The 21,137-nt window shown below is 40.6% G+C and overlaps 1 protein-coding gene across 1 annotated transcript in view; it reads right to left on the bottom strand.

Moving 5' to 3' along the window:
* Positions 1–12,441: 12,441 nt before the first annotated feature.
* col4a1 (collagen, type IV, alpha 1) overlaps positions 12,442–21,137 on the bottom strand; it is a 43,819-nt gene continuing 35,123 nt past the window's right edge. Inside the window, exons 32-52 of the mRNA XM_007555367.2 lie at positions 20,807–20,974; positions 20,078–20,167; positions 19,836–19,988; positions 19,643–19,741; positions 19,455–19,544; positions 18,964–19,103; positions 17,887–18,013; positions 17,700–17,780; positions 17,284–17,382; positions 16,529–16,579; positions 16,251–16,436; positions 16,005–16,138; positions 15,815–15,887; positions 15,281–15,352; positions 15,025–15,153; positions 14,813–14,911; positions 14,516–14,728; positions 14,249–14,426; positions 14,053–14,167; positions 13,684–13,856; positions 12,442–13,504 (exon numbers count right to left, since the gene is read on the bottom strand). Coding sequence (XP_007555429.1) covers positions 13,417–13,504; positions 13,684–13,856; positions 14,053–14,167; positions 14,249–14,426; positions 14,516–14,728; positions 14,813–14,911; positions 15,025–15,153; positions 15,281–15,352; positions 15,815–15,887; positions 16,005–16,138; positions 16,251–16,436; positions 16,529–16,579; positions 17,284–17,382; positions 17,700–17,780; positions 17,887–18,013; positions 18,964–19,103; positions 19,455–19,544; positions 19,643–19,741; positions 19,836–19,988; positions 20,078–20,167; positions 20,807–20,974 — 2,558 coding nt within the window. The 3' untranslated portion in view covers positions 12,442–13,416. The remainder of the gene's footprint in view (positions 13,505–13,683; positions 13,857–14,052; positions 14,168–14,248; positions 14,427–14,515; positions 14,729–14,812; positions 14,912–15,024; positions 15,154–15,280; positions 15,353–15,814; positions 15,888–16,004; positions 16,139–16,250; positions 16,437–16,528; positions 16,580–17,283; positions 17,383–17,699; positions 17,781–17,886; positions 18,014–18,963; positions 19,104–19,454; positions 19,545–19,642; positions 19,742–19,835; positions 19,989–20,077; positions 20,168–20,806; positions 20,975–21,137) is intronic.

Below are 21,137 nucleotides of genomic sequence, written 5' to 3' on the forward strand. Positions count from 1 at the left end.
AGATGGTGTTTTCTTTCTTTTTTTTTTTTTTTTTTTTTTCTTTTTCCTTCCACGCTCTCCCCTTTAAGCTAAAGCAGGAGTCGTTGGATGTATGTCGGGTGAACATTACCTCACCCCCTTTCCCAACAAGGGCCTATTTCATCTCGTTTCCAAACATGTCGTTTTGTTCATTTGTTTTTTTTTTTTTTTTTTTTCTCTTGACTGCTCACATTTGACTGACAGCCATAGCTCCGCATCTGAAAAGGTCAAAAGTTCTTGCTGAGGATCCAAGAATGAGAATTGTAGATTTACTTCATAAAGTTCATGGAGTTCATAAAGTCCTTTGGGCCTTTTTTGAACAACAGTTTTCTCAGGTCAGGGGGTAAAAAAAAGTTTTTGCACAAGTACAAGTTACATAGATGTGTCGCAGCTTTCCCAGAAAGCTTAGAGCCAGTAAACAAAGAAACAGTTCCCTTCTCCAGAGCGAATGCTTTCAAGCTCAGTTGATATTTCTACCAATCCACACGGGCAAACACAAAAAGGTTTCAGCTGGCAAGAAATATGTTTGACTCAGTCAAGCTGAGGTTTTTAACCGTAAGCACACCGTAGCAAATATCAAGCATGGTAGTAGGAACTTCATATGAAATGTAAGTGGAATAATTTAAGAGGGATTTCAACCAATTAAAATGCTAGCGCATGTCAAAGTCTTGTCAAAGCTGGAAATGTAACGAACAAATGAGGCCATTCTTCTGGAATGACCTTCCCAAGACCGGACCTCAAACTCACTGAAGATTTGTGATCTCTGTTTAGAATCAGCGTTGATCGAGGAAATCAACCAGACTAAGTCAACTCTACCAATTCTGCCACAATGAAAATTATGACAGAAGCTTTGATGAGTTGTAACTCGGGACATTTAATACAAGTGTGAGTGCATGTACACATTAGGACCAGTGGGTGTAATCCTGATCCTGTGTGTAAAGTTTTAGTTTTTTGTTTGTTTGTTTTTTAATTTGTGTCCTTGAGCACAAATAAAACAAAAAAAATAGTTGTATTTCACTTCAGTAAAACGGCATTATGACCTACACATTCACACACAGTAGCACCAGAAAAAGTGCAACAGACTCTGACTTGAGCAGGACGTCTGAGAAATTAGCTCCAGGTAGTAGTTTTAATGATAATGGGAGCACACAGACCTGCATGATTTAAATACACACAAGGGGGCTTCAAATGCAATCAGTTGCACAAGTTCATGCATGCACAAAGGCTGTGCTAATGAAATCATCAAACATTACGCCGTGTCCTAGACAGATTCATAAATACAGTCGTCCACACCCCCGTGAAAGTGCTTAAGCAAAGAATTTGAAAAATGAGAATATTTGCCTTTACATGGCGATAGAAATATTGAGCCCACCCATTCCTGGTGGTGCACAATTAAAGTGGAAGTGATGGATAACATGTACGATCACATGTTGAGCTGCACATGCGCACAATGTAACAGCTACAGCATCACATGAATATATAATGAGCTCTACAGTGAAATTAGGAGGAAGGGGTTTTATATCATTCTACCCACTCCTTCTTCATCATTCTCACTTTTACCCCTCCTCCCCATCTTGTCATTTTCCTCCCTCCATCTTGCTCAAAGACCTCACTCTCCTAAATATTTAACATTTCACAATGAGCCACGTCTGTCTCATTTTTCTTTACAGCAAAACAGACAGCTTCCATAAACCCGTGCCATCCATATGGAGCAATAAGTCATCTCGGCGGGTTATCTGCATTCAGTCTAGGATTCGGAGACGTGTCTTTCCAGGCATCTGTTGAGTGGGGATAACACATGACCACATGTGTGTCGGGACAGTAGGGTGAAACATTCTGTTTGTGTTTTCCTTAGTCAGATGCTGTCTGTTTGGATTGCTGCTGAATAAGTAAAAAGGTGATTGTGGCAGGAAAGTGAGACGGGGCGGGGGAGGGGGGGAGTGACCAAGCAGAAAATATCGTCTTCAGAATATGGATAATCCAAGTGAGACAGACATCAGCTTTTTCGTCATGCCAGTACCACCATTTTTACACATTGTTAGAATGAGTTGAGAATAAATTTAAAGTTTATAGCAGGTGTTTTTTTTTTGTTGTTTTTTTTTACAGCACACGACCTAGAAAAGATGGCAATTCATTAGATTAGATAAAAAATCCAGGTGTTCAGGGAACTGAACACTGTTGCGTGGTGAGACAGATGTAAATGTCACATGATCAATCTTCCTCACACAATATATTAAATCAAAGTTATATGAATCTTAAGATCTAAATTTGGAAACCTTGGGTATTTGAGAATCACGGTCAGTTCGTAGAAAGATGCCTACACTGACACCGACTCTGTAAAGAGTTTCCATATGCAATAAATTGAGTGGTAGACGATCTGTGCTTCGATGGGGGGCTCAAACAGAAAGATTTTCTACTACCGTCAGTGGTTTCACTTGTCTTCATCAGCAGTAATGCACTTTCTTCAGTTATACATTGTCACCCTATAATAAATACAGACCAGGAGCAGCACTGACTTGTAACAGTTAATCATCACATTTCGCATGTGCAGAAAATCATAAACCAAGGCTCTACTGTTTAGATCTTCTAATTAACGTGAAATAATCAGATCTATCTCTGCCACGTCTATGTAATGATGCTAAGCCTTTCCTATTTAATTTATTCAAAGGAACATTATACGCTGCACATTAATATGGTGGTAAAAAAGCATCCAGATGGACACAATTGTGTGTGAGAGACAAACTAATAAACTGATGCAAAAGAAAGCTCAAGGTAAACACACTTCAGGTTATTTTTATAGATCCTACTTACAACTGGTGAGACAATGATTCACATCAGTTGTAAATATCCTGACCTGGGGTCTTTCTGCTTGGAGTTTGGATGTTGCTCCCATGCAGGAATTGATTACCTCTTGTTTTCTCCAACAATCCAAAAGCACATCTTTTCGTTTCAATTCTCTCTCTGAACTGATCTTTGCATGGTTGTCCTTTCAGGGTGTTCTTTACCCACTAGCTGCCACAGATCGGCAGTATTTGGTGATTAAGTCCTCATTTTCAAACTACTTGTATTTTTGTGAGACTTCTGACTGTACGCAGTTTATGACGGCTATGAGGAGAGAGGGTTTGATAAAGAGCAGATTATAGTCTGGGGCTAGTTTGCAGGAGTTGGGCTCAGCAACTTTACTTCCAGTGAAAGGATGTCTTTATGCTTTTGCGTCTTAAAATATTTTTGGACATTTCATGCTCCCGTCGTTGTGGGAACAGTAGGGTGGCCTACTCTTGGTTCAACGTGAAGCAGTAGATCATTACTGAATGTGTTTGGTTTGGAACAACTGGCCTGGCCTGATCACAGCACTAACGTCAACCCAATATAATACATTTGGGATGAACTCCATTTAGCCAAGGGTTTCATCCAAATCAGTGACTGATTTAGCTAATGTACTTCAGGAGGAATCGCAGACAGACAAACGGTTTTCTTGCACTATATGCTCAAAAATGAATAGACTTTGGGAGAATTTTGCTTTTGGTTTGAATGTAAATCCAAACCAGGAATAAACACCTTGTTACCACCATGTTTATCAAAATCAGTCGGTCTACTGGAAAGCTGCAAGCTTCCATGCTGAAAGGCCAAAGGCGTCCAGTATTTCTCTTGGGTCCTGTATTCTCTCTCGCTAATGAAGACGGAAAAGACAACACGCCTTGAACACGCCTTGCGTTCAGAAAAAGAAAATAACGAATAAAAGCTCCCTTCCTTCCATCCTTCTGTGGCCACAGGGCTGCTGTCTGTGATTGCGTGTTTAATCTGGAGTCTCTTGAGATGTTGAAGGACAGCCACACTTCTGTAATACTGTTGAGCCAGCATGTGTCGCCATGGTGTAAGCACATTTTCTGACGTGCTCAGACCACTGTTGAAAAACAACCATCTCCCATGAGGGCCCTCCCCCCCACACACACACACACACACACACACACACACACTACACCCCCCACTACAGCCGCGTGACATCAATTGTGTCTGTGTGTACGTGTTGCATGTGTTTTCTGTTGATGCAGGTGCTACCTTGGCCTTCACAAAGGCTAATGGAAAGGCCCATTAAGAGCACAACAATCCTAATTGTACTGAAAATACTTGGTCTGGTGGTGCAATGATAGCTTTGATCAATAATTCAGCAGCTGCCGAGAAAACAACAATCCAGCTCTCAGAAAAGAGCAAACAGCATTGTGGACAATGTCATCAGATAGCCAGGGGACACAACATGTGTGGAGGACAAAGCACATTAAAATTCCCTCACATAGCTCCGCACAAATGTGTGGAGATGTTTAAGGGAAGAGAAGAATAAAAAAAGAAAGTCAAAACAATTGAAATAAAATGAAACGGCGTGGTCCAATATAGGATGTAGATTATGTAATAAGTTTTTTGTGGATCTATGAGCTGCACAGGTTTGAATGAAGACATGAAGTTGTTTTTCATACAACCACTGCAGTCTTTAGCCAACAGGAATAAAACACCAATCAAGAGTCTGTCATAATGTGCTGATCTTCCCAACATGCAGTTTATTCAAGTAATGTGGCACATCACATAAACCGATGCAATTTATGTTTGTTTTTTGTATGTTTTGTCTTCTAAAACTGATCTTACAAACTCATATTGTTTTAACATTTGTACGTTACCAAGAAATGTTCAGCATATTTTTGCAACTTATGTCGAAACACAGGCCAGGTGTTTGCAACCTTTACAGTCCAAAGAGCAATTTCTGCTTCAAATATTACTTGACTTTTTAAAAAAAAAAATAGTTTTAGCTTTTGGTTTTAGAATAAAGAAAACCATGAAACAGATTAGATACATTTTCTTCTGTTAAACTGATATTTGTGGAAGATGAAAGAAAGCATATAGTTTCCAACCTAATGACAGGAAGACTTATAGGGTCATTTTGTTGTAGCAATTCAGTGAAAATATTCTGTTTAAAATCAATGCTAAAACCCGAATTTGTAATCATATCTACACTTTGCAAAATTTGCTGGTTTTTTAATCATTTTTAGCCAGAGTTATTAAAGACCACTGTAGAAGGTCCAAAAAGCTACTTGAAGCTGCAGATTCCAGATCTTACCTCAATCAAACAAGTGCTTTATTACCACCTCTCTGCAGAACTTGGCAAGATGCTGAGGAGGTAATTCAGTCATTTTAATCAGTTGCAGGAGTACATGACCATCAGTGACGTGTGTCGGACTCTCCTAATTATGATCAGAACATACTGCTCGAGTTAAGGACCACACCAATTGACAATCTGTGGTCAAATTTGAAAGTGCAGTCTAAAAGCTTGAGCTATTTCGCAGCATTTCACACATTTTAGATAATCATATGTAAAGCAGCTTTGAAAACATTTTGTCCTCTACTTTCCAATTATGCACAAATTTATGTTGATCTATCACTTAAAAAAATAATAAATCCCAGTAAAATATTGTAATTTTCGGTCAATCACAGGCGACAATGTGCTTGGAGAATCTGTGTTTGCTCACATTAGTTTGCTAAACCAATAACATAATTTTAATGTGGCTGTTCTCAGGAGCGAAAGCAGATAATTTGTACGTCCGATTTGTGGCTTAATCCTCAGCTTCTTCGGTCCACATGGAGAAATAAGTGATGTCACGAGCATCATCAAGGTCTAACCAGACCGCACAACTCTTGTGTGCATTGAGCGAATGTGGTTTGTACTCTAAAGTCCTCTGAGTGGCCAATAAGACTCGGAGAAAAGAAGTGCTACATAAATACTGCCCATTTATCTTCACACTCCTAGCAGCCAGTCCTCACACTTCTCCCACAATCCTCTTCTCACACACATAAAGAACAGATCCTAATCACTATTCCTCCTTGGTGTGAAGTCTCGTCTGTACAGAGTGTACCTTTGTTCTCCTTGTTTAGCACCAAAAACCTGAACCGCATATGTAACCAAAGAACAAAGGCGTGTACACAAGCAGCAGCACTGCTCTTCCCGCTTCAAACGCCGCCTGTCGAAAAGGCCGAGACTCTGTGCTGATAAGCTCACCCCTTGTCTCATTAAACATTTGACACCCAAAATAGTTTCTTCCTCTCCACATAAACTGTTTGCCTTTTTGTGTTCAACTATGACATCCAAAGCATTTGGCTGCCCATCCACACTTTTAGTCCCCCCCCCCGATGTTTCCCTGTTTTTGGATGTCTCCGTAGTTCCCTTTGGTCTGACATCCACCTACACAACGTCCCGTTCTGTGTTCCCAATACTAGACATGGGTCTACCAATGCCAACCATCTGATTCTGCAGACGGAGCAGAAGGACCAGACAGAGCAGCCTGTGGAGACTGCCAGTCATTTTACAGAAATAGTTTTCTTAAATGTTACTCTTCCTTCTGTTCTTCACATTTTCAAATCCCTACGACACGAGGGTTTAACTTTTTAAGTTTTATGTTAAACGATTAGTTGGAAGGTGTAATGCTGGATTGTTGCTACCATGTAGCCCAAACGGGCATGCACGCACGAGCAACTTGAAGAGACCAGATGTCAAAACATGTACATTTTGGACTGAAAGAACCTAGAGAGAAACCACGCATGCGTGAAAAGACGCAAAGCCCATGCGGAAAATCACCAAATTTTGGATTTAAACTCAAAACCTTTTCACGCAAGACAACAGCGCTCAATAAACCATTCACCCTGTGAGCAGAAGTGAAAAGTTTCAACACTCTGGCATGACAGCAGACAGGATTTTTGCCATTTTGTCGCAAAACGACAGGCATGGCATGTGTGCTAATCTTCCAAATCTAACTACAAGAAATTATGTATTTGCTGTGAATCAAATACACAGCAAATACATAATTTGCTGTGTATTTGCAAATTAATATTACTTTATTAGTTATTGCTTTACTTATCCTTGTATTTGTCTTCAAGTCATCATTTTCTATCTAATCCCCTCATATTAGCACTGATATTAGAATCAGTGCTAATATTTTAGTTTGAGCTTCTCATATTTTGTGTGTGTGTAGCAGTGTTTCTTTGGTTGGGTGTGTTTCAGCGTGGAAGAAGACTTATTAATGAAAGACTCATTGGTTTCGAGAAAGGCTGCCATCACTGAGAGTAAAAGATAATTCAGGGTGATTAGTCACCAGGAAATCAGGAAGGTAGCACACAGAAGAGGGAAAAAAACAAAAAAAAGAGCTGCTGAGGAGAAGAAATTTACCAGAGTACGAAAAAAGACAGATTGAGAGTTGTACTGGAATGCCTCCCACAAAATCACTCCCACTCTTCCTCTCGTGCCCACGCACTCTCTGTTACAGTGACGTCCACTCTTCTTTTTAACTCCCACGCCCGGCTACGGAGGCGTTCTGTTCTCCTCTCATTCATGCAGCGGCACACTATCTCCATATTTCTGAGTGGACGCTGGTGCACTGAGTGAAAACAAGTGTGGAGGGAAGAGAAGGCAGAGGAAGAGGAAGGAGGAGGAAGAGCCATGTTTGGCTGCATCCAGACACATCAGATTTCCGTTCATGCTGAGATCGTGATCAGGCGTTACACAAGTGCCAAGCTCTGCAGATGGAATCAAATTTCCGATGCTCGTGCTGTGTAATGCAATGTAGCTGATTTTACACTCACGGTTATGTCAGCACATGCCGGTGCTGATGGGCCGAGCTAATAATACCCCTGAAGTCTCTGTCAAAACAAGTTAGTCATTTAATAAATGCTTCGTGTAGTTTGTGATAAATAATCTGCAACTTAGTTAGGAAACACGAACCGATTCTGCAGATCATTATCGCCATTCAAGACAAATCAAGTTAAAGTTGTTTCACTGAAATAACATAAAGCTGTAGATTTAAAATCTAATGAATAAAATTAAATCTCAGGGTTTCCTTTGTTTTGTTTTGTTTTGTTTTGTTTTGTTTTGTTTTTTAACTTAGATATCAGTGAAGAAATACCAAACAAAGCATGACCATAAAAGAATATGTATCATGAACTAGCAGCATTTCTTTAAAGTAGCTAAAACCAGTTTGCTAAAGATTACCCCAAGATACATTACGTCTGACTTTATACAAAGAAAACAACATTGTAGTAATACAATCATTAGGTAGAGCCACATATACAGGAATGACTAATTTCTTTCTGGATTTTATTGTATGATATTGAAATGAATTTGTATGTATTTATTTTAAAGGTACTATTATTTTTTCTATCTATGATGGAACATTTTTAATTTTCTGCCTTCCTAAAACAAGCCTATTCTGAAAACCTTCACAGTAATTTATTTTGAGGACAAATTTAACATTTACACCATTGGGACATTATCTTTTTTATATTTAATTTATATTTTTATCCATACTACATTTTATTTTGTGTCATCCTTTTACCAAAAATCCATTTGAAGGCAAGCAATTGAGATTTGTACCTCACCCTACAAACTAATCGTTAATACCAGAGTTTCAGCTTGAACCTAAAGGTTTTGAATATTGGTGACAAAAATGTAGACTTTCCGTCAAATTGGGAGAAAATTAAGGTTGATTAGCTGCAAGGGGAGACAAAATGTTAAATAAAAATGATGTCCTGAGTAATATTTTGAGTTCAGGGTGTCACTTTGCCAGTCAGTTTTATGTCTTCTTGCCTTATTTTGTAAGTCATAATTTGCATCCAAGATTACTTTATTAGTTATTGCTTTACTTACCCTTGTATTTGTATTCAAGTCATCATTTTCTATCTAATCCCCTCAGTTACCTCTAGACTTCTGTTTTCCACACATCTCATATTTAGCAATAAACCTTACTATTTCTGAACTATTATTTAATTTGAAAATGGTAGAACCAGCATAAACACAAACCTAACTCTGCCTGAATGCGGTTTTCCACTGAAAAAAAATAACTCCACTCAACTTCAGTCACAACCCTTTGTTAACATAGATATAGAAAAATCTATTTTCAAATTTCGTTTTCTTTTTTTTTTTTTTGTAGCCAGTGAGTATGTATGCGATCTGCTGACCTCTGAGCGCTCTGTGTTGCGAGCCATCTAGCCAGGTATTCTGAGTTTGGTCAGGTCAAGAGGGTCAGCAGGGTGTGGTGACCTCGGTACGTGAGCTACTCAGAACAAAACGCACGGAGGGGAGCACATCTTGACCCTTTTCCAGTAAGTATTGCAAACAGATCTTGGAAAACAAGGCACCTTCTGAGTTTGACATGCATTCATGACGTTTTTGCAATATTTCAACAAGAATTGAAATGTTATTGTAATTTGTAACTACACAGATTGTCGCTGTATTGTAACGTCAGGGACAGATTACTGGTAGTCTACAGTATGAGCACAAAGCTCTTTTAAAGATGACTGTAATTCTTACCTTGGGTCTCAAATTAGCTGTGTTAGAAAACAACCTATAGGATTAAGTTACTTAAAGACGTTAAATCTTTGAAAGCTCCTGCAGGCCTTGTACCTACAGGCCCTGATGTTGTCTGTGGATTTCGACCTAAATACCTCTGATGCTTCATTGTAATGTGCATAAAAACTCTTATCCCATGCCTGTAAAGAATATAGTTAATAAAATTTCTTATTTTGTGAACATTTTATCAAGTGCATTATTAAATCACTTGACAAAAACTAAAATGTAAAGAAACCATTTTTTTGTGTCCACACCTCATTACAAGGTAACTACCAGATCTGTTACATAATTTTGTTTTTGTTCTATATATTGTAGCAAAAACATCTTCTCTTTAAGCAACAAACACATTGAAAACTCAGTTGACTAATAATGTAATGTTATTAGAACTAGTTAATTAGTTAATTATTTGATCTAATTTATTGTGGAACTTCAGTTGAGGTTAAGTGGATTAAGATTCTCTTCTGTCTGATTAGATTAGGTTATTTAGAAACATTGTTCTGAGAAAGCTTTGGAAGGAAGCAAAACTAGGATGATAAACAGATAAGGCTATTGTGACACCAACAATATGCCAGAGCTTATTGTGCTGTCTGGCTGCATGACAGCAAGTAAACACGTGAGACCGCTGGTGTCTTTCAAATAGTTTCAAATTCTTCCCCTCTCTGCTTTCATAAAGTAAACAGATAAAACGCTGTATTGAACCGCATTGACCACTGCTGTACGGCTCAGTGGAAGCGAGGCATTAGTCTGACGCCTCAGATCTTTTTGTATTTAGGCAAAAACGTTAATTCATACTTTCATCTGACCAGATCACCATCTTCTACTCATCTGCTGAAATACAAACTGATTCTGCAGATCATTATCACTATACACATCAAGTGAAACTTCTTTAACTTTAAAGACACTGTCTTGTTAAAGTATTGTTTAACTTTAACAATACAAGTCGACTTGCACGTGGCGACTTGTATTGTATGTGGCATACAAGCCACAAGACTTGTATGACTTGAATCCCACAAGCCCTACAAGTCTGCATGGCTTGTGGCAAGCATTTGAAGCAGACGTCTACTGGTGCTCTTTTGTAATGTCTTTGTTTCTGTTGCTCTTTATAAAAAAGTCAGATTCATGGAATTGCTAATAGTTTGGTCAACAGGTTCCTCGACTTGAGCTGTGCAGCTCCTTTAGTGTTACTATGGCCTTCTTGGCTGCTTTTTGAATTAATGTTCTCCTTGCTCAGCCTATTAAGTAATGATACGTGCATGTCTTAGGCTATCAGTTGAGCCATATCCCCTTGATTTTTAGATGGTGAAATAAGTAGTACTCTTTAAGACGTTCAAAGCTTGAGACGTTGTTTTCTGATCAAATCCTGCTGTGAACATCTCAACAACTTTCTTGTGCTGTTTATAACCATCCATCTTCCCATTAAATCATGATGTTGATTCTTCACTGCTGTTTTCTACCGAACCTCTGAGGTTTTCACAGCAAAGCTGGGTTTGTAGTAAGATTAGGTTGCACACAGGTGGAGTCTGTTAAACAGTTGTATGCAATTAGTTGCTCCAAGGTGCTGAATACAAATTCAATCAGCACTAAATGTAAAAAGCAAAAATCTTAAAAGAATCTAAAAAACTTATTTCACACTCACAATAATGTGTCTTTTTCCTTCCATTTCACAATTATGATCTTTCTTGTGATTGTTTTCAAAATGATTTGAAGTAAGGGAAGGCATAAACATTGTAATTACTTTATTTTTTTAATTCTTTTTTTAAAAAATTATAGTTTGTCTTTTTCAGATGGCCATAGAGTCATTAGAGTTTATTTTTCTCTCTTGACGGTAACCTTTGCTCAGACTGCAGGTATTTGCTCTGTGACATGTCAGACATTTGTCCCTCTGACTTGTCGATGTCGTGCATCCAAACTCACTCCTTTCGTGTGACCTTATGCTCACCGGTCAGGGGTTAAGGCCTCATCAGACGTGTTTATGAAGACAGCCTGGGGGGTCAAGGGCTCTGTTTGCCTCTGCGGTGGCGAAAGCGGAAACAAGGGATAGTATTCCGGCAATAAATGAAAGACGAGATCAGACTTGAAAGGCAGGGTTATCTGGTCCTCTGCGGAACAAATCGATCCATTTGTGCATTTGTTGGGGTGGAAGGGTTCATTGGCCACACTCCCGGCAGAAGGGCTGAGGATGAGGCTGCATCACGTTTTAAGCAAGTGATGTTACAAGGTGGCACCTAAAACAGAATTTTTCCTCATATTGACACGGTGATGGAAGATAATGTTTGAATTAATATGTCATATTTAAAGGAGAACACAACCACACAGCTGAATCATCCAGTTGGAGAAACTGGAGCAACTTCCAAACAAAATGAGTTGGTGGCGCCCTCTTGTGGCTTTAGCCTGTAGCGTTTCAGCTTTTGCACATTAAAACAGTTCAAAGAGGGCAGAAAAAACACACACACATATATACTTAGAAACTGTTCATTATGTTGTTCAAATAATTTTACTACAGTAGTGACACAATATGAGATGGGCTAAAAATGTTTACTGAATGTTTGCAAGTGCTGCAAGTCCTGTTTGTACTTTATTGGGGGTTTTTCTAATGCAGTAACTAATATTTTGACATTTAGCTTGTGTCAAAGTTTTCACCAAGCTGATATATACGGAAAATAATCTGTGTCTATGCTTAAAATGTAACACGTGCCAAAGGTGTGTGTACTGAATAGTACAGGGATGAGGCTCACCTCTATGTTTTGTTTATAGGTTTTATGGAAGGTTAAAAGTTTCTCTGGAACAAACTTAGTTTTTTGTTTTTTTTTTTGTAAGCCAAAATAATCAAAATTAACACAAATATGACCTTTAAATATATATGCAGTGAAACAATCTAACAAATGTTTCCTTTTTTGCATTTAATAACCATATTATTTTGGAAATACTGTAACTCGCCATCACATATTTGTTTATGACCAACAACAGAAAAAAGCGTGGCCACCTGCTGCCACACACAGTCTACTTTAAAGCCCAAAAACTGAGGAAAACTCTCCTCTTCATAGTTTGTTTTTTTGTTCATTTATTTTAGATAAAGCAACAAGAAGGGTGTGCAACAATAGTATATGAAAAAAAACCCATTAAAACACACACATAATTCCTAATCCATTCAGATTCACTCACATAACGTATGTACACTCACGCACGCACTCCCACACACGCAAACATTCAACCTTTCAATGCAACTTCAGTGCTGTTTTTTTTCTATGTTAATATGGCTGTTAAACAAAGAAACATTAATCTGGAATACACTGAATTTCAGATAAACAACCAACATAATTTTATAAATCTTATAAATTAAAAAAAAATGGGCTTAAATGACACACAAACTGGTAGAGAAATAACCTGAGGAGAGTATGTTCAACGGTGGTATACAGGAATGCATTGTATTTACAACAGAGGAATTGGTGTCTGCAACGTTTGAGGTGGTTTTGAGAAGTGACAGTCGTGTAAGCAGTAAGTCCCATAATTTTCAACATTAGTAGATTTAAACGACTTATAACGTGTGAAAAGATATATGATTGTGTGGTTACATGCTTGAATTGTGTGGCACTGGAAGAGACGGAAAATTAAAAGGGGCGGGGGGGAAATGAAAGGCAGACAATTACAACTCAATAGCACCTGTCTTACACAAACAGCCCTTTGAAAGATGAACACCAGTTAACCTTTTTAAGGGGGTTTCAACTCAGTGCAGTGGTAAACCGGGCGCCATTCTTTAGAAACACGCTGTGTGTTGCTTCTAGGAGCAAAAAAAAAAAAAAAAAGATTTCAAAAAGCCCCAGGGTCTGTGTTTGCTTTATAAAGTTCAGTCGCTGGATGTTTCGCGACTCGCGTCTCTTGTTCCTCTCCATTCAAACATGATACACAGGGAAATAGCACCATCAGAACAGGAAGTAAAGCTAAGTTGAGGATGTCGATGCATTTTTTTTTTTTTTTTTTTGCTGTCCATGTCTTAAGATGAAGGAAGGCCTCTGGTTTTAAGTGAATGTCCTCTTCATGCACACTTGACAGCGGCTTATGTGAGTTCGGAGGCTGCCTGCTTTGAGCGTTGTCGGAACGGGTTTCCTGGAAAGAGGTCAGGTGAAAAGATTACCACTGGTCATGACCATTTGTATCATAAATGAGCATAAAGTGGTGAACATTTCTGTAAAAATAAAGTTGACACTGACACCACGGGGGGAAAAAAAAAGCAAACTTTTAGGGGTGTTTTTATTATTCTGACAATAAAAAATTATCGGCCTTACGTAAACATGTCCTCTGTCTCGATGGTGGCGAGCCAGAAGCTGTAGGAGTTGGCGTAGTAGTTGCAGGTTCCTCGGCCGTGACATTCGATGAACGGGGCGCTGCGAAACTCCTCCAGACAGGAGCCAGGAGAGGCCAAAGCCTGACCTGAACCCTCAGCACCTGCGCTGGTGTGCTACGTAAAAACACAATGCAGTGAAACTGAGATTACAGAAAATTTTGTGGGGGATTTCTTTCTGCTCGCCTTCACTAAGCTATCAGCATCACTGATAGCTTCTGCTTTCTTAAATAACAGAAACTTCCCTACATAGTGTTATGCTTATCACACAATTAAAGCCAAGCTTTTAAGCTCTGAAACAAGATTAATTTACCATGACAAAGGAGTAGCCGATCCACAGAGAGTTCCAGCCTTGAGGGCAAGGCGGGATCCTGATTGTCTGGCTGTGGACTGCGATCACCATGGCCGGAGCTTCACATACGACACACCTGCAGTCACATGAGAACAGCGACACGTGTTGTAGTTGGGTCACATGACAACATGAAAGTGGCTGGAGACGCAAAACACACCTGCTGATGAAGGGTTTGATGCTGTCCCCGGTGATGGGGGCCATGCTCATGGGCATCGGCTCCGGTGAGGTGAGCCAGTAGGAGTAATCGTTACGAGACGCGAAGTTGCAAACGTTGTTGATGTTGCAGAACAAAAAGGGCATGGGGCTGAACTTTCGGAGGCAACTGCCTGCCGTACCTATGAAAATAAAAGAGAGACAACCAAAACTTTGAATAGACTCCTCTTGTATGTCTCCGTGTGTCTCTTCCTTATTTCCTGCTGCCTACCTAAGTCTTGTCCATGGGAGCGCTCGTTGCCTTGCACGTAGAGCAACGAGTAGCCGTCATATATTTGAGTGGTTCCTCCAGGGCACAGTGGCACCTCCACACTTTGGCTGTGGCGTGTTACTAGGAAACCGTGGTCCATGGACGACGGGCCAGGCGGACCCACTTGACCTTGAACGCCGTCCGGTCCCGGTGGACCTGGATATCCTCTGGGTCCTGGATACACAGAACCGTTGAAAAATTGGAGAGTAAGAGCACAACAGTGAAGATTTCCCTTTTCCTTCGCTGTGCCTTTCTCACCTTGTGGCCCCGGCACACCGGGTTCTCCTTTGGCGCCTGGCTGACCATCGTATCCATGGATACCGGTTTCACCTTTTGGACCCTGAATACCTGTCACGCCTGAAGGTGAAAAAAAAAAGAAAAAACAATCGCAAAAGTTGGAAACGAGGGAAAACTATAACGAGAGGACCCCGGAACATGACGATGCTGCAGTAGGACAGAGAAGAGCTCACCTTGCTCTCCTTTCTGCCCAGGAAGTCCCGGTGGCCCCTGAGGTCCAGGGAAACCCTGATCTCCTGGGACTCCAGTGTCTCCTTTGATGAAGATCTTGGGACCGGGTGGACCAGGGGGGCCTTCATTACCTGAACAAAAAAAAAAGAAAAAGTTACGAATGAAAAAAAAAAAAAAAAAAAAGTTACGAATGAAAGACATCCCAAATCTCATCAAGAACATTTTAACATCAAAACATTTAAAGGTGCTTGTAGTTACCTTTTTCTCCAGGGAATCCTCTGTCACCCGATTCTCCTTTAAATCCAATGTCACCCAAAGTACCTTTTGTGCCTAGATATAGTGAAAATTATTACAATATTACTGACCGAAGTTGTTGTTATTATTATCGTTATTATTTTTTAGCATTTTTAGCCAAAGTCATTTTATTGGCCATTGTGGAAGGCCCAAAGAGGATTTACAAGCTAACTGGTAAATGTTACTCAAGTTGATTGCTCAGAGATTTCTGATTAAATATCAGTGACTCCAGTATTATTGTGTCAAAATATGAAGATGGCGTCGCAACTCAATTTACAACAATTTGACCCCCAAAAGTCTAGAAAATCCTCAGGAAAAAAGCCTAATAATAGTAACATGCTTCATTTGAGAAATATATTTTACCAGATGGGGGACAATTAAACAGGACACAATTTAAGTGGCATTAACTCTGCATAATGACTGATGTTGGGCTATTTAAGCTGTAGAGGATGAATTACAGCTCGGCTCTTTCAGGTATCATTGTGGGGATTTATTTACCTGGGAAGCCTGCGACTCCCGGTAATCCTCGCTCGCCCTTCTGCCCGTTGATACCCGGGAGGCCGGGTGGCCCCTGGAACCAGTACATGCAAACACATCAAGCAGCTCTTATTGTCATGCAGCAGGCGTCTTCTAGGCAGGTAAAGTGTTTAGCAAGAAGAAGAAGCAGGAAAAGAGTCTGATAACGTACAGGATATCCAGGAGATCCAGAGTCGCCCTTTTGTCCCGACTCTCCCTGATAACCAGGCCGACCTGCATCACCTTTCTCGCCCTTTTGGCCCTCTCTGCCTGGCACTCCAGCAGGTCCTGGTGCACCTGGTGTTCCTGTTTTTTTTTTGTTTGTTTTTTTACACAACACAATATATTGTCCCCTATCTGAACACTGTGCAGTGTTTTAGGATGGCTAACACAAAGAACGTCATAAATTTCTGGTTACCTGTTGCTCCGACGTGTCCTGTTGCTCCCTGATCTCCTTTGGGGCCTTCCAGCGAGATGCCGGGAAAACCTCGCTCTCCTGGCTCCCCCTGTGGTCCCTGAGATCCTGGAAGTCCCTTTTCTCCTTTAATACCAGGAGCACCCGATTGACCAGGCATGCCGGGAAGACCCGGATCACCTTTTTCACCTGGAGACGGAGAGAATAGGCTGCACTTGTGGAACGCCGTCGGCTGATTGTTACAGTGGGATCATGGGAATCAGTCGGCGACATATCGTTACCTCTTTCACCGAGAGCTCCAGGAGGTCCAGGCACACCAACACCTGGTAAACCTGCAGTACGGAAAATTTATAGTTTGGTCAATGCAATGTTCTGTGGGTTGAAAAACGGCAATATTCAGTTAAAGAAAACATGAACAAAGTAGTAATAGTTATATTTGCAGATGTTCAATTGCTTATCAGGAAAAAAACAAATTAAATTCTTTTAAAAAGCATTTTAAAAAATTTGATGCGAAAATGTCATTGTGGCATTCTTGTAATGGGTAGGATGTCAAATGTGTCTTAAAAAATATAAAATGTGCTTTGCTCAGCAAGAGCAGGGCGGTGTTATAGAGAAGCAAAGCAAAAGCAGCCAAAAGCTTTGCGGTGCGGCCCCTAGTGGTCAGATCGTAGATTACAGCTTCAGATTGCTGCGCTCATCAAAACATAACGCCATATTTTACTGCTTGTAAAGTATCTATGACTGTATGTACCGTCTATTGTGCAAGTACCGTCATGTGATGAGAGGTGTTTAAAAATACTTTAAAGTTGGAACTTGCTTTTTCATAAATGTGAAGTCAAAGGAAAATGACTCAAGATTTTCAAAGTTTCTCACAGAGGAGTTGTAATCAAAGAACCAAATTCAATAAAACTTTAGCTGAATGTGTAGGAGAGGGAAAGTTAAAGGAAAACTGTTCCACTGCTCTCTTTAAATCAGCCAAGAAATATTTCTGCTCTGGTGAAGCCAATTATTTTCACGTCTGTAATGAAGAACTAACCTGGGTCTCCTCTTTCCCCAGAGGATCCAGGGATGCCGTCCTGTCCAGCCTCGCCCTTATCGCCGCGAGGACCCGGAGGTCCCTGCTGGCCACCTTCGCCTGAAGAAAAACAGAACATGTAAATTTAGTGTACCTGTTTCACTGCTGTTCACAATGATACGGTCTCTTTCTTCAGATCTGCTTTGATGTTGTGCTTTCTTAAAACATCTAATTTACCCCTACAAATGCCTTTTTTTATTTGAAAAGTATGAAAAAGTGGGAAATGCAGGCAAAAATATTTTAATTATTTAGGCTAGCTTAGGAAATCTGCAAACAATGAAAGTAAATATTTGGCTTATCAAATCAAACTCGTATAACTTATTGTATTTTAAATAACCGCTGCTCTCTCTGGCTGAGGAAACAGGAAGCCTACATACCAGGACGACCTTCACGACCGGGCTCTCCAGCAGATCCGGGAAGTCCAGGACTGCCCTTCTCGCCCGGCCTGCCTGACTGACCTGTAGAATGCAAAGACACAAACAAGGGAAAGAACAACTTTTAAAAATAAATATTTCAGAGGTCCCGGTGGATAAAAATGATGAAAAGGTCAGTCTAAAATCTAACCTGGGTACCCAACGCTTCCTTTGTCTCCCTTTGGTCCCTCCTGGCCGGGTATGCCAGGCATTCCCTCATGACCCTTCTCACCCTTGTCTCCACGGGATCCTGGGAATCCTGGCTCACCTGTCCTGCCCTGGGAGGGTGAAATTATCAGGAGAGTTGGTGAGAGACAGGCAGTAAAACCGAAAGCAAGCTGTAGTCAGAGATGTGCAAAAGCTACAACGATCATCTGATCGACCAAAGACGTCTTCCGTAATTATTTTAAATTTACTTTGTGACTAATTTATTACACATATCAGTGAGGTTATGTGACTATTATGGTTCGCTAAATGTATTTTGATTCTGCTTTTGAAACTGGTGGAAAATAAGCATGCTCTGAGCTTTGTTTACCGCCACGCAGCGTTTTGGAGCAGTTCAGTTTTTCTTTCACCTGACCAGATTATTGTGGCAAAATGCTAAAGCAAATTCTGGTGCTGTCCTCTCAATAAAGTTTTCAATTCTTATGCCATAATCCAAATTTAACAATATTCCAATGCTGGCATATTGCTTATATGACCTAGCCCTGCGTTACTTCTCCATAGCTTTATGCCTGATATCTCTGTTCTGTTTATTGATGTCCAAGAAGCTGCTTGTCCTCCACTGATCTTTAAAAAACAGCCGCAGAGGCCTTCACAGAACAGCTGCACACAGTTGGAATCTAGTCAATATAATAGGCAACATTTTTTCGTCAAATAGTCACATTGGAGTTTATTTTGGGGCGCAAAAGTAAGAGAGGGTGTAAATAAAAAGGCGCTAGACTTTTCAGAAAATTTTCTGTGAGAAATGGTAAAAATCCTGCAACCTGTTTTTCTCCACTTAAGAATTACACTTTTTTTGTCTAACACATAAAATCTCAATAAAATACATGGACGTTTGCTTGTAGCCTGACACGGTGTGAAAGAGGTCAGGTGATATTAGCAAGTTTTCCTAAAATCTCCACAATCTCTGGTGCTGATAAATTTGGGCTTGTTCAGATCAACTCTCGTCACGTCAAAGAACTCAGTGTATGCTGGGAAGCGTTGCCAGTTTCATCCGGCGGGTTACCTTCTCTCCTGGAAATCCAGGGACACCAATTCCTGGCTCGCCAGGTAGTCCCGGGTCTCCTTTTTCACCATCTGTGCCTCTGAACCCAGGATGACCCGGTGTACCGATGTCTCCTTTGGAACCTTTAGGACCAACTGGACCTGCACAACCACACATAAAAGTAAAACAAATGACTTATGAAGCATTAGTTTGTGTAGAGTGTAGCTCACTGTGCTGCAGCCGACTCTTGCTTGCAACATGTCGCTATAATTTAATGATGTCAGTTGATTTTAGATGTGTCAAACTTTTTATAAAATTTACATTTTTCACAAATGAGTACATGTTAATGTGGTTATCAATGTAAATGTATGCTTAGCATCTTCTGGACGGTTGCCTCAAAGGTCCTACAACATCATGGAGTCTCTTTAAAACATTTCTTGAAACTTTTGGTGCTGCTGTACCTGTGCAAAAGTAAACATGATGAATTTGAGGTGTTTTATCAATGCACTTACCTGGTATTCCCATCTCCCCCAGGCCGCCTTTTGGCCCCGGAGGCCCCATGGTACCAGGATCTCCGGGAGAGCCGGGATCTCCTTTCTGACCTGAGAAACAGACGCGAAACACAAACAGCCACATGTAGACACCCGCATCTCAAAACTATTGCAATTAAAATGAAGTGAAGTTGAGTGGTTTAAGCTACCTGGCTGGCCAGGCGATCCAGGTTCACCGTCTTTGCCAGCCATTCCCTGTTCTCCTTGAACGCCAGGGTGGCCCCTCTCTCCGGAAGAACCACGTTCACCTTACCGGTGGAGAATTTACGTTAAATAGGAAAAGAAGAAGAAAAAAAAAAAAAAAACAGCAAAAGATCAACGCCTCCATTGCCGAGTGGATACCTGGGTCTCCAATGTCTCCCTTTTCCCCTTTCATGTGCTCCATGTCAGTTTGAGTGAGGTTTCCTGGAGGACCTGGCGGACCCTCCTCTCCCCGTTCACCTTTCTCTCCTTCTTTCCCGGACTCTCCTCTCGGTCCAGTGACACCAGGATCCCCTAGGATGAAATGTCACACAGGATTACTGCTGAGGAAACCAAAGCAGGCACCGGTAATTCACTTAGAGTCATTATTCCGTATGCCTCACCTCTCAGACCAGGTGACCCAGGTTGCCCGGGCGGTCCTGGGAATCCTGGCGTTCCTGGAATTCCCATAACCCCCATTTCACCTTTGGGACCTACAGCAGTCACAGACAAACACACGCTTGAAAAACCACAACTATCGACGGATTCTAAAATGAGTTGAAGATGCTTTTCACATACATAAAAGGATCATAGCTGGTGTTTTTAATCATAACAGTCATTTTACGTAACTAGTTGTTACTAGTTGAAAGAAAAACTAATATTTCGAAGAAGCTTAACAGCTAAGCTACAGGCACATTTAGGCTAAACCAGGAAATCCACAAGGCCAGTTGAAGGGGGCAGGAAAGTGAAGAGTTTTGGAGATGAAATATCAAAATCCAAACAGTTTGACTTAGCATTTAATAATTGAAGAGTTAATAAATCTGCTAGTTCCTTCCTGCTGGTCACTGCTGGTACTGCAATTAAAGCCACATAAAAACCAGCCAAAAATCTGACGAGAGACAACTCAGTCTGCTAGTTGTACACTGAAAGATGTTTACAGATTTGAGTTTGAAGCGAACAGATTAGACCAAGAGGAAGAAATGTTTACATGAGACTAGACGTGACTGTCACCAAATACACATTTGAGAACGAAGTCGTAGCGAAGCCGATGTTTGCATAAAGAAATTGGAAAAATAACATTTTCAAAAGATGTATTTATTAGCTCTGAGTGCACTTCCGGTTGATTCTCTCACCTTGGTACCCGATTGACCCGTCTCGGCCGGGTAAACCCGGCAGACCCGGCAGTCCTTTGGTACCGGGGTCTCCTGGGAAGCCAGGGGCTCCTTTGTCTCCCTGAGGTCCCGGCATATCGAGGCCTGGAGGGCCAGGGTAGCCCTTTTCTCCTTTTATACCTTCTCTCCCTGTAGAAAGCATATGCAATTTTTTTTTTCTTTATGTTTTTCAAGATCAGAAATATGCATCCAAAGCTGAAGATATCTATTCCAAGCTAACATTTAGGCTTATAGAGGAGCAAACTTATTTGAAGGATTTTATTTTAGTATGCATTTCCAGCATCATAAAGAC

This window comes from Poecilia formosa, unplaced genomic scaffold, assembly GCF_000485575.1.
Source record: "Poecilia formosa unplaced genomic scaffold, Poecilia_formosa-5.1.2 Scaffold70, whole genome shotgun sequence".
NCBI lineage: Eukaryota > Metazoa > Chordata > Actinopteri > Cyprinodontiformes > Poeciliidae > Poecilia > Poecilia formosa.